General features: G+C 38.2%; 1 protein-coding gene across 6 annotated transcripts in view; it reads left to right on the top strand.

The window, feature by feature from the left end:
* Positions 1-4700: 4700 nt before the first annotated feature.
* Positions 4701-13709, top strand: part of tcf7 (transcription factor 7) — a 49040-nt gene continuing 40031 nt past the window's right edge. For 4 of the 6 annotated variants that reach the window (XM_026195529.1, XM_026195531.1, XM_026195532.1 and 1 more), the window contains exons 1-3: positions 4880-5059; positions 5190-5256; positions 5934-6037. In XM_026195529.1, coding sequence (XP_026051314.1) covers positions 4880-5059; positions 5190-5256; positions 5934-6037 — 351 coding nt within the window. Of the gene's footprint in view, positions 5060-5189; positions 5257-5933; positions 6038-13709 lie in introns of all 6 variants that reach the window. The other 2 variants (XM_026195528.1, XM_026195533.1) reach the window with 2 other exon arrangements.

The following is a 13709-nucleotide window of genomic DNA, read 5'->3' as shown; positions in this document are numbered from 1 at the left end:
TATTCTCTCAATCTGTGTTGAAGTGATGTAAGCACCAGGGTGGAAACTAATTTCATTTCTGCTGTCAAACTGTTTCTGGCATTAATAGTTCATGCAGCCAAACACAACAGAGCATTTCAATTATTTCTGCTTTTCTGTTTGTTTTTAAGAAGCAAGGCGTTGGGAAACCAGGAGACTTTACCGCCAAACAATCCTCTTTTATTCTTCTACTATAAGAAAAAAATCAGAAAACAGACATTATGTGGTGTGTTTTCTTCTTCCAGACGATTCATTTTAACTGTTTAACCCTACAGTCACCATTCAGAAACACCTGTGCACGAAATTGCTACATTAACAACATTTTTTTTTTTTTTTTTTACAGACTTTCCTTTTCTTGATCATTTTGTGGTGTGCATGACATGAATGTGCTTTCTTTTCTTTACAAGCAAGCATGGCATACTCCTGCTAGGTTTTTCCTTATAGTAAAATGTGTGCTTTTTTAAAAGGCATTAAAATGTTGCATTTTATTAAGACTTTCCACCTCAGGTTTGGAGATCTCAAAAACACGTCTCAAGTCTGTTCTGATCAGTGCATGGACAGCGGAGGGAAAATGATAAATGCAAATAATAAAATGCAATTAACAATATAACTATGCATGGTATAAAATACCATTTAGAAGGAGGAGAAACACTTGTCAGTGTCTAATCTTTACAGGCTTTTGCTTCAAACTCATCCATCACTTCATGTTCCTGAAGCCAAACAAGCAGAGAAGCAGATTTCCATAAATGCATTTTTAAAAAATGCATTTGCATTTGTAAAATTAAGGGTAGTAGTTGAGATCCACCTGATTTAGTAATTCACTTGAACCCAAAAACAGTCAATTAACCCCTTTTTTCCATTTAAGAAATCTCCTCGTGAAGTTCGTGGAAAAAAAGTTGAGATTGGATGGAAACTAATGTTTCTGCTAATGCTCACAAAGAAACATTTATAAACTGAACTTTCCACTGAGGTGAGCTGCAGCAGTGCAGCACGTTTTTGCACGATCAAATCTCGCGCATCTTAAAATAGAAGCCCGTGTCGGTTTACAGGCTGAACGCAGAGAGATTATGCTTTTTCATTAATGTGCTATGCACGCGTGTGCAGATGAGCGTGTGTGTGTGTGTGTGTCGGTTTGTGTGCAGGGCTCGGGCGTTGTGTGTGTGTTACGTGTGTGAAGCACAGAGGCTTGAATGGTTGTGCTTCAAAGGCAAGTCTCTGCATTAACAAGCCCCTTTGTTTCCTGCCAGAGAGAGAGAGAGAGAGAGAGAGATTACAACAACAGGTCTCTCCTGAGCTGAGCACGTGAAGCCTCCATTAGCACCATGATGACGGCCTTGAAATGTCCAAACTTCAATGCAGTCGTCATGTTCTTCAAGCATGCACTGACCGGTGTGTGTCTGACAGCAGACCGCCTCGTCTCTCGAAGGGTGCGGCCAATAAAACACACACAAGTGGCTTGAGTTAAACTGTGTTCCTTTGGATGTGGCCTGACCTCAGTTAAAGCATGTGATTTAATTAGTTTGCTACTTGAATGTGCCTGGAGATTATTTAGGAAGTGTAGCATGTAATTTTTAGGAACTGCATTTATCCTCCAAACCATCAAAGCTTGCAGTGCCATTGAAGTGAGGCAGAGGAACGTGTTTTATTCCACTCCGCTCCTAAACAGCATTTCACTCTTTCTCTCTTGTTCCTCTTTTCTTTTCTTTCTAGGCTTTGCCAAATGTGTCACCTATCAAAATCAACCCTAGTGGTGAATATTATGGTGTGACAAAAAAATTACCAATGCAATATTATCCCCAAATATTGGATTCAATCTCTTTATCAACTTGCTTTCTTTCCGTATAGCACAGGTTGTTTGACCTGATTCGGTTTTTGAGTGAAAAAGCATTATTTGTGGATAACTTTGACAATGTGAACAGGCTCAGATCAATGAGGCCTTCGATCAGTCAGCTCCAAATAGAAATACTTGAAGAAAGATTGAATCCAAATATACATATATACAAAAAAAAAAACATATGCCAGTCATTTTTGACAGGGAACAGAACGAGTGCAACAATGTGTAGAAAACAATCCCTAAAGAGTACAACAATTATCACAGTTTTGGAGCTTGTTACTCCCTCTGTGAGCAGAATTAGTTGATTTCAGTCCAGTGCAGGAACATTAACTAGCATTTTCATCAAACATGAGGGTTAATTCAGGTAACTGCAAACATATAACAACAACTTTTGCTCTCTAAGAGTAGCTCAGTCAACGTGTTACCTCTGCGTTTCCTGCTACTGTGGCTTCAAAAAATGGTAAAATACACTGTTGACATTTGAAGTTACACAAAAGACAGATGCTAAAGAGAAAGAAATGGTCTAAGCCAGCCCCTAAATGTGACACTAAAACATAAACTGACTTGTTCAGTCTGAAACAAAGAGAAAAACCAGAGCGCTTAGTGTCTAACAGCATGCAAATATGAGCTCAGGATGGCAAAATGTAGGAAAACATTGAGAAATCGTTAAGAAAATGATGTAGAAAAACTCCTTCCATGATAAGCAGCTGTCTATATTTAATCAAGGCAAATAAACAACATCTCATTTATAATTTAGATTTGCATGCATTAAACAGGACATTTCTAATCCATTTATTAATATGCATGGAAGATGTTGTATAAATATGCAGCCGTATGCAAATAGACAAATTTTTGTTTGTATTTAATTTTTATTCCCAGCTTAAGTTCTTGACAGAAAATGGACTCAAATATGACTGATTTTTTCAGTTAAAACTCAAAACACCAAAAGAACAGAAAACTAAGAAATAAGTCATGCACAAGAAGGCGATTGCTCAGTAATTTACAAACAATTCCACAAGTGTGTGGTTTAAGCAAGCTATGTCACACTTTACACTGAAGTCTAATTCTAATCAAGTACATCTATTAATTAGGCCAATATTTTGTGTAGTAACCTATGGGTAATTAGTAACTGTAACATGTACTGTAATTGCTTTTTTATGATTCAAATATTTAATTATTATTATTTTATAATTAAACATTGTTTTTTTGTTTTTTTAACTCATTGTGGCTTGTAACTGTCATTGCACTTTTATTTCTCATTATTGTAACTTCATTTCTCACTACAATTGGTATTATTTCTGAAAATTGGGTATATTGTATTTCTCAATTGACTCTTTATTTATCATTCTTGTCCAATACTATGAAATTCGTTATTATTTATGTTTTAGTGAATTGGTTCATATGCATTTGTCCAATGCATGCAAAGAAAAAAAAAAAACTGTAAGTTAGTTAGTTAGTAAAGGTTAGTTTGGAAATCTAATAGGTTATTAAAATGTCATAAGTAATGCAACTATTTGAATTGCTTTATTAATGTAATGCAACTGATTCCATTTGATTAGCTTACTTTTTGATTACTTTTCTACACTTCTAATGAATGTTTTCAATGGTTAATCATTTTGAAACATTTAAAGCAGGCAGGTAGAACTCAACACTGATTACTGTCAGACTTTCAAAACCCTTCATCACTTGAATTAAGCTTTTTATCATTTAATTTTAAAGCACAGTCGCCACAAAATCTGACTTTAGCAGCTCTTTTACTTTGAGGTTAAGATAAATACAGATTTAAAACCATAACAAGAAATGGTTTAGTAGCTAAGACACTGTTTTGGAAATCAAATCTTTGCATAGCTATGACAGGAAAGACTGGCATCTAACAATGGATTGGAATAAACAATTAATCTTAAAAATAAATAAAGCATATAAATAAAACCAGACAGGAAATGAAATTCAGATATAACACCCTTTGTGATCATTACAATTTTCATAAGAAAATGTAATTTAATAAAACATTTTTTTCTCAGTAACAGTAACTACTTACTTACCAACACTTGATTATTTGTTTTTGTGAAAACACAATAAGCTCCTTGATTATGGGTGCCCTCTTGGTTTATTATTATTTTATTTCCAATTAACAGAATTATTTATGAGCTAAACTCTCTATTTCAGTCACAGTTTCCAAATTGAATTGAGACTGGTCTAAATTTATTTTTCAGTTACCTCAATTATTCAAACATTTCAATTAGTCATCATTAACTAATTGTGTCAACATCCGGTCTTTGATATGTGTCCCTGGAACACAAAATCTGTTTTAAGTAGCACAGGTATATCTGTAGCAATAGCCAAAAATACATTGTATGGGTCAAAATAAAATAAAAATGATTTTATGCCAAAAATCATTAGGATATTAAGTAAAGATCATGTTCCATGAAGATATTCTGTAAATTTCCTACTGTAAATATATCAAAACTTACTTTTTGATTATTAATATGCATTGCTAAGAATTATTTTGTACAATTTTAAATCGAAAAAAATATTTTGATTTTTTTTTTTTTGTACTCTCAGATTCCAGATTAAAAAAAAAAAAAAAAAAGTTGTATCTCGGCCAAATATTGTCCTATCCTAACAAACCATTAATCAATGGAAAGCGTATTTGTTCAGATGATGTATAAAAACTGGTTGTTGTCCAGGGTCACATATTTTATTTGAAAGTATTCTGTCGTGAACTGTTCTGGGACGGATATGATAGTTTTTATAAAGTTGTTTCGTCCTGCATCAAAAAGCCCCGAAATAAAGAGTGTCGTGTTCCTTTAAGAGCGGACTCCCCTCGGTTCATCGCAGCTGTCAATCACGCGTCGGTCTCTTTGATCTTCGCTGTTTCTAAAGCGCGACTGTTTGTTTCTTTCAAGTCGCGCGGATCGTCACAGCATAAAGAACTTTTCCTCTCTCGCGCGAGTCTCAAACGCTCTTCTGAGTGTCGAAAACAGCGACGACAACAATCAAAAGTACATTAATAAAGTTCGCGTGAATATGCCGCAGCTGAACGGTGGAGGGGGAGATGATCTCGGGGCGAATGATGAGATGATCGCGTTTAAAGATGAAGAGGATCACGAGAAGATCCGCGAGAGCGCGTTCACGGAGAGCGACCTGGCTGATCTCAAATCATCTCTGGTCAATGAATCCGAGATCAGCCAGAACTCAAACTCTGCTGTAAGACCCCGTCAGCGCATTCGTGTGTGTGTGTGTGTGTGTGTGTGTGTGTGTGTGCGCGCGCGCGCGTGTGCAGATGCTGTGAATGTGTGGTCGTGTGCGTGAAATAAAGTGTGTTTGTGATGAGCAGGTGATCAGAAGAGGACAGCAGGAAGATCAGAGGATCTACACCGATAAACGAGAACATCTGGACAACGGTGAGACTACACACACACACACACACACACTCAGTCCCCAGAAGTGCTCAACATGATGTAAAGTTCCCTCAAACCATGTGCATTTTGTTTTTTAGTTCTTGAGGGGAGAGTTTTTACTCTGCTGTAGCTACTTTTTACCTTTATCTAGAAGCACGCGCTGGTTTGTGTGTCTTTATTAACACAAATCTGTGTGTGTGGCTGTGTGTAGCTAAGTTTGGGTGCAACACTGACCCCGGACGCCTTCTAAACCCGACAATATTTCAAAGTACTTCATTTAACTTTCCGCGTTAGAATGTGTCTCTGGCAGCCTGATAAAAGTTGAATTGGGGAAATTAAAATCTTTCATCTGTGTCTGATATGTAACCGATGGACTTTTCTTGGGGAAAACCTGAAATCTGCATAATTTAATAAACTTTATTTTATATATATATATATATATGTCTCAAGCCTTTTTGATCGGTTTCCTTCATTTGCGCTCCAGAACTGAAACCTCTTTGAAGAGGATCTGTGATTGATCATCATTATATATTTACAAGGGAGTCTATAAATACAACAGAGCTAAACAGTTCAGTATGAGGGCTTTACTACAGCGGAAGTTCTTCTTGTTGTTGTTGTTTAACTGCACACCTTGCACATTTTCTAACTTTTATTGTTCTGTCTCGCTTTCTGACTTCAAGTGCCCAAACATCAAGATGGTGGGATGTATAAAGCATCTTATTCTGGATACCCGTTCCTGATGCTGCCCGAGCCGTATCTCCCGAACGGACCCGTCTCTCCATCTGTAAGTTCTTCTCCAGTGTTTGATCGGTAGAGTCCAGGTGTGTAACCGCGCTGAAGCTCTGGTTAGTTTGAGACAGGCCTGTAATTGCACTACAGCACAGTTCCAGTAAAGAGTCCCGCTCGATGCTCTCTGAATCTCAAGCTCAGTAGACGGTCATACATCAGATCTGTTGGGTCTTACAGCGATGCATGTGCTGTTCAGAAATATGTGGATATTTCATATAAGTCAGATGATGCCTTAAAGTCATTGTTTAGATGTCACTGATTGTGTGCATGTACTTTATCACTGATGCCTTTGACCGCACATCAATGGTGCATTATATTAATGAACAAATCAAAAACAGTTTGATGATGTTACATGACTTCATTGTCTTATTTGTCATTTATCTGATGTGTTTCGCTGTGGCATTGTGACTGTGTGGAAATTATGAAAGTAAGTGTATTTATAAAGAAAAATGTGCGTACAGTAATTAAACCCAGGGTTTTTTTTTTTCTGTGTTGTTAATGCAGAGCTGAAAACACCAGTTTTTAATCATATTTTAAGATGTTTCTTGTTTTATCAAAAAACAAGATAGTTATGTTATAGTATGTATGTAGTTGGCAATATCGTCGACTGTAAAGTGCACAGATATGCACTGGACAAATCACTTCAAATGTTGTGTGTTTATAATAATCATCGGTGATGACGGCTCTGAAGGTCTGTGGAATGAAAGCATGTCTCACTTTTTGAAGCATCTTCCAGATCTTTCTTAAATGGGATACTTCTCTCATCATTTACTCTCCCTCGAGTTGTGCAAAACCTGCATGAGATTCTTTCTTGTGTTGAGTACAAAAGAAGACATTTTGAAGAATGTTTGTAACAAAGCAGTTGCCGGTAGCCATTGACTTCTATATTGTTTTTCCATACTAACACGATGGCTACCGTCAACCGTTCGTCTACCAACATTCTCCAAAGTATCTTCTTTTGTGTTTAACTAAGATAGTTTGATTTTGGGGTGAACTATTCTTGTAACATCAGCGCTGCTCAGTTGAATGTGTGTTCTCAAGGCTGATGTCTTATGGGACACGGCCTGATCGGTGGACAACATTAGTCCTTTACAATCATTTAATGCTATTTGCAAACATCCCGGCTGAACGGGAAAATCTTCCAAATTCAAGAACTGCTTAGTCCCTAAAAAGTGGAAACTATAGATTATAGTCGTGCACTGCATTCGAACTCCGAGGCGTGTAAAGGACATCTCTTTACCCACAATGCACAGCTAAGCTGTTGACTTCACACAGTAATCGGGGATCCTTTATATGTTTATCATTTAAACTCCAAGGGCATTTCATTCCCAAAGACGAAGCGACTGATTGAAGTTAAAGCAGGGCCCGATCGACATGAGCTCATGATTCAAGCCGCCTTTAGTCTTTGAGTACACAATAGAAGAACATGGGCTTTGTGTCATAATCCAACAGAGCAGCTCTCTGACTGACAGCGATAAGTAACACACTGGATTACACCGTCTTTAAGAAAAAAGCTCTTTAACTTCAATCAGGACACAATGGGCCACTTGAAGGCTTCTCGTCTTGGAAAACCAAAGGGAAAACACACTGCACAGAAAGCATGATGTGCGATCGCTGCCATCTAATTCATCCCGAGGGGAACTGGTGTTTAAGAAAACCAAATCATGTTGAAATCCACATATTGATGAGAGAACCTATCTGAGCGGTCTTTGAAGTGAGCGCCTGCGGACCAATCCGCACTGCTATTTATGGAGCCGGAAATGTTTGGGAAATTATCAAAAGCCGTGGATCCCCTCAGGTGTTTGTAGCTGTAATTATTGGTGTGGTCGTGTCTGTTCCTCTGTGAGAGAGAGAGAGAGAGAGGGACAGGTGTTTAAAACCGTCTCACAGTCCTGCTCCAGCACGTCGAGGCCAGATCAGAACCGTCGAGCAGATTCTTCTCAGATGCTGAAGCTCTAATAGTGTCTGGACCGTTAAAGGAGTTTGTTCAAAAATAGATTTGATTCAACCCATTTTCCCGTCCAAAAACTCATTTTGTGATCGTATTTGGTGAAGGCTTGAGGCACTTCACCTTTTAAGGGATGGTTCACCCAAAACTGCTAAATGTGTCATCATTTACTCCCCCTCACACCTGTATGAGTGTCTGTCGTCTGCTGAGCACAGAAGAAGAGATTTTGAAGAACGCTTGTAGTCACTGACTTCCATAGTAAGGAGAAAAACAATACTGTGGAAGTTCAGCGACTGTTTGCTTTACCCACATTCGGCAAAACATCTTCTTAAAAATACCCACATTGTTCAAGATCTCTACAAATGATCTTTGGTGCTTTCCGTTGACATCCATAGTTTGGGCTTAAAATACCATGGAAGGATCTTTTTAAAAATGCCCACATTTACCCTAATAGTTGCTGGTAGCCATTGACTTCCATGGAAATTGTGAAAATAAAATAATATGGTTAATGGGTCCAGTCGATGTCAATAGAGACCAGAAACTGTTTCCTACCCACATTCTGCCGGTATCCATTGACTTGCAAAGTATGGAAGAGGAAAAAAAAAATACAGGGAATGCCTACCGGCAACTTTGCTTCCCAATATTCTTCAAAATGTCTTGTTTTGTGTTCTGCAGAAGAACAGGCTACAGAATCAGTGATGACAGTATGTTTATTTCTGGCTGAACCTTGGCCTTAATAAAGTGCAGGAAACCGAGCTCTGATGGAGAAACACTGATGAATCAATCTGCGAAGCAAAGAAGGATTTATTTGAAAACTCCTACTTCTTAAAATCAGCGCTCTGAACTTTTATTAGACTGTTGCCCGGCATATATTTGGTATGGGTGTTTATGTCACTGTACGTCTTGTCGTCAAGGCTTTCTCTTAATGAATCAGCCCGCTCCCTGTCTTGACTAAAGCTCAGTAAAAGTGAAAGAAAATCCCCCACTTCAAGGCGTCCATAGGCCTGTGACAGTCATCGATGTGAGTGACGCATGTGTGATGTGAGCAGGTGTTCTGTCTGGTGGAGCAGACAGGAGTGTGTCGGCTCGTTCTCACACAGGTGTGTGTGAAGATGCTGGTGCTGGGAAGAGTCTAGAGTCACACCAGAGTCTGGTCATTTAAAGAGCTGCTGAACCAAGACGCTCACATTGTGTTCTGATGAGGAAATCACTGTATTCACAAACTCTTGATTCCATTCAATTACCATTTCATTTCGTTTGGATATATATATTTATGTGTGTGTGTATATTTGTTATGAGTGTATATATAAATGTGCAAACACATGCATGTATATATTTAAGTAAAAATATTTTTTAGTTTTATATTCAATGATGTAATTATGTTTCTAATCCCATTTGGTGTTAAAATATAAACATTTAAATTGTGGCTGTCATAAACTTGTTTATATAACACTTTTTTTTTCACTAATTAACAAACATACACATGCCATAACACCCTTGAGCTCAAGTGAGGATTAAAAAAATTTAATAATATAATTAATATAAAAATACTATAATTACAATAATAAAAACTGTAATACAGAATATACAGTTTAAGTGAAGATATGATTAATATGTAATATATTGCATATATTTAACTAAATGTTTCTAGCTAACTAACAAGTTTGTTGGACATTGAATGGCTTTTAATGATACGTTTTCCCGCTGTTTTTCTTCCAGCAGATTTGAATTTGAAAGCTGTGTTTCATTGAGATTATTTGCTGGTGAGCTACAAACAATATTAGTGAAGTTTTGTTCATGCATCTATTGAAAACGGACCTTGGAATCAAAATGAAGATTGATTGATACCATCCATGTTACTTGAATTAGGACGAGGTTTGAGTCCTGTGTGCTGTTGACTCAGTTGTTGTGTCCTAGATGAGTTCACTGCAGTCATTTGTGAATTGCTCCGTAGACGTCTTGCACTTGTTTTGAGCAAGGTTTCAGTGGAAATGACGAGTCTTAAACCTCCGTAGAGGCTCCTGTGATAACGTGTGTGTGTGTGTGTGTGTGTGTGTCGTGCTGCTGGTAGATGGGGATCAGATGGGAGCAGGATCAGTGCGTGTGATCACACCCATGTGTGGCTGCTGAGGCTCCAGTAGGTCTGGCCCGGCACTAATTCGGGGTGCTGGGGGCGTTGGCTGACCCCAACATTGGGAAGCTCTTGTGGGACAAACCCAGCAAGTGTCCCAGAATTCATAGCTCCTGTTCTTTTGCTTGGGTTGTATGTTTATGAGGAGCAAAGACCATAAAGGACAGGTCTGAATGATGCAGGGTGACCAGACGTTCTGTTTTCCCAGGACAGTCCCGTGCTTAAACATTTCTTTACGACTGGGTGATCGGAAAAGTTAAGCCAAAACAGGCTTCTTTAAGATAACCAAGCCAAAACTACCATCCAATCACAATTCATTATTGATCAACTTGTGCGATTAGTTCACCTTGTGCCTGAATTGACACACACACACACACACACAGTGGTTCATCAAATGTCCATCGTGTGAAGTATCTCGCATAAAAACTGTGTCTGTTGTGGCATAAGTGAACACAAATGTGGGTGAATATGTGGCATGTGTGTGGTTTTAAAGGGACGGCAGCCTAATTAAGTACAAGTCTGTCATTAATGTTAATCAAACAACAAAATATGTTATTTATACATGTTAAATAAACCTGTTGTATTTGAAAAACAAGTGATTTAATCTGTATCTGTATTGTATTTGTCTTAGGGTGAAACATCATGTCTGGAACCGAATGTTGGTTTCTGTGTGTACTGTCCCTTTAAGATAATCGAGCTCAACTGGATCATGTAATTTATTTGTAAAGTTAAAGGATCTGTCAGGAAGGTTTGGACCTTGAGAAATTTGGTGTCAAATATTATGCATTCATTTGATTAAAAAAAAAAAAATAAATAATCTGAAAGTGGAACTTTTTAATTTGAATTTAAAGGTTTTTGTGGAAGTAGCATTTAGCTCACTCTTCATCTTGATTTTAAAAAAGCCCTCTACATGATATGAGCATGATTTGACTCTTAAAGCTACAGGCACACATACACAATTACCCTGAATATAATACATCCATCCGTTCATCATTGATAAACCGATGTTCATTTAGTAAAAATATGAACCAAATTAAATAGCAATTTTGGTCACGCTTTAGTTTAGGGACGAATTCTCACTATACTACAACTTTACTAATTTGCTGCTGACTGTTAACCATCAGCTACATCACTACGGTGGATAAGTGGATCTAAAATATGATCATGCACAATAAGACATTAATTAAATATGCTTTATAAGAACTAATAAACAGCCAAGGGCATGCTTATAAGCAACTAGTTAATTGTTCCCTAGAATAGTGTTACCATAATTCGTTTAGTAACAGATAACACATAACTGTTTTCCCAAGCATTCTGGGAACTTGCAGAACATTACGTAAAATAGTTTTTTGAGATGAACCAGTGTTGTTCAGAAACTAGTAGTGTAACTAATAACTAATACGATTATTACACAGTTACCATCAATGAAACGGCTCGATACTTACTTTTGATGCATCAGTCCAACACACCAATAATTCCTAGATGTATTTTCAGAATTTTCACGACTCTGTATATTATAGTATTACTATAGTTGTTGTATTACCACAGCAAGCACAGAATAACCACAACAAAATAATTCAGGTACTTTACTACTATAGCATGGTTCTAAACAAAGTGTGCACCTTGCGCAGTGTAAAAGGAGTAACTAGTAATGAGTAATTAAAGAGGTTTTTTGAGTAATGAGCCGAGCGGGCGCTGCTCAGAAGTTGAGAATCTGGTTTCAGGATTGTGGATCATTAGAGAGGACGGCGCTCTACCTGCGGCGCGTGGAAACACAGACGGAGGCCAAACTTTACCACAAAGCGAGTGCTTTAAGAGTAGGGACATCCCAGATCTGCTGCCCGCTGCCTTTCAGATGTTATGGAACGTGGTTTTCCATGCGTTTTTTTTCCCCTTCCCTTTTGATCCAACTGGAAAGCATTTCGCTGCTAAATATAGCCTTGCGCTTATGGGACCGAGCTCTTGGATCTCGAGGAAGAAGAAAAAAAAAAAAAAAATTTAATGCCAAACATAAAAGTACGTCTCTTCTCAGAAGTCCCCGTTTTTAGGGTAACCCCCGCTCCGGGCTCCTGCTGCGTGATGATGATGATGATGATGATGATCATGTGTGCGTGACATGCATCCTACATCTCTGTGTTTCAGTGAGAGTGAGGCGTGCTGTGGTTATGCGTGAGTACTTGTGCAACTGTGCATTCACTACAATGCAAACGCAGCGTCTGGAGGAGGAGAGCGAGTGTTTCCCTCCGTCTGCTCTTATCTGATGCTGGAGGAGGTGTGGGTGGAGGGTGTGGAGTAAACACGGTCTGCTTGCGGAAGGGAGTCAGCAGTAAACACACCGAGGCTGGTAACCACGCAGCGCACCTGGTGCACCTTGACGAGAACGACTTTAAACAGTCACAGGCGCTCGCTTTCTGCCTTAACCGTTTCACGGCCGGAGAGTGTCTTCTGACTGGAAACAAGGGATAGAAAGCTTTCATGGATGTTAACCCAATAAACAATTCTTTATGCATAGACTTCGAAATTCGTACATTTGTAAACTGCACATAAATAACTATTGTGTGCATTCATTTAAACAATAAAAATGTTTCCTACACTATGTGTCCCTGGAGCACAGAAGCAGTCTGAAGTCTCTGGGGGATATTTGTAGCAATAGCCAACAATGCATTGCATGGGTTAAAAAAAATTATACATTTTTAAGTAAAGATCATGTTCCATGAAGATGTTTTGTACATCTCCTACCGTAAATATAACTAAACTTAATATTTGATTAGTTACATGCATTGCATCGCACGTTTTGGCCATATACATTCAGAGCTGATTCGGTTGTAAAGTCTCCCTGAAGCTCATCCAGGCTCTCAGAGGAACGGCGCTGTGTCAGATCCAAACTATGACAGGATTTGCTCGTGATTCAGACCCCAGCTCACTCTCGTCATTAATTCATGCCGACTCCTGCTTTTAATTATATCTTCTGCAGCCTAATGTCCCGATGAAAGGAAAGCAGAGGGGCTTCTGGGACAGAACGGTTGAGTCGGTCTGAGGGGTGTGAAGGGTGGGTGGGTGTGTTTTGTGTGTGTTTGGTTGTTTGAGTACAGTTGTGTGTGGTAAGATCTTGTGGTTTACCATGGAAAATGAGCCTTCACTCCTCACCTGAAAAACAAAGCAGCGACTCTGTTCTAGCAGTAGTTCTGCTGTCGAACATGTGTTGTTCACTCCACTTCTGTCATTTGTCGGTCACTGTAAGGGAACTGTGCTGTTTTTATCATGTCTTTTGCACTGCTCAACTGCACAGTTTAACTAAAAGGTTTTGTTTATTCGAGAAAATACTATTTCAGCTTTCTTAAAGTTGTAGTTTCTTTTGTAATTATTTGTGAAATTCACTAGCAAAGTTTTATAGTAACTCCTACTGTTTAATATTTTCATGGCCATTATATTTCCTTTCTGGACAGAAAATACAGGTTTTCCTGCAATATTACTAATAAATGTTTTGTGTCCGTCCCATTTAGAATGTTTTAATGGTCTAATGACAAATTTAGCCATTTAAAAAGTGAAATATTTCCATTTCAATTCAAATTAATTTATGTAGAATTT

The sequence above is a fragment of the Carassius auratus genome, chromosome 21 (genome assembly GCF_003368295.1).
Source record: "Carassius auratus strain Wakin chromosome 21, ASM336829v1, whole genome shotgun sequence".
In the NCBI taxonomy this organism is placed as follows: domain Eukaryota; kingdom Metazoa; phylum Chordata; class Actinopteri; order Cypriniformes; family Cyprinidae; genus Carassius; species Carassius auratus.
Note: the sequence above shows the minus strand (reverse complement) of the source record. Positions and strands in the feature narration are given on the sequence as shown.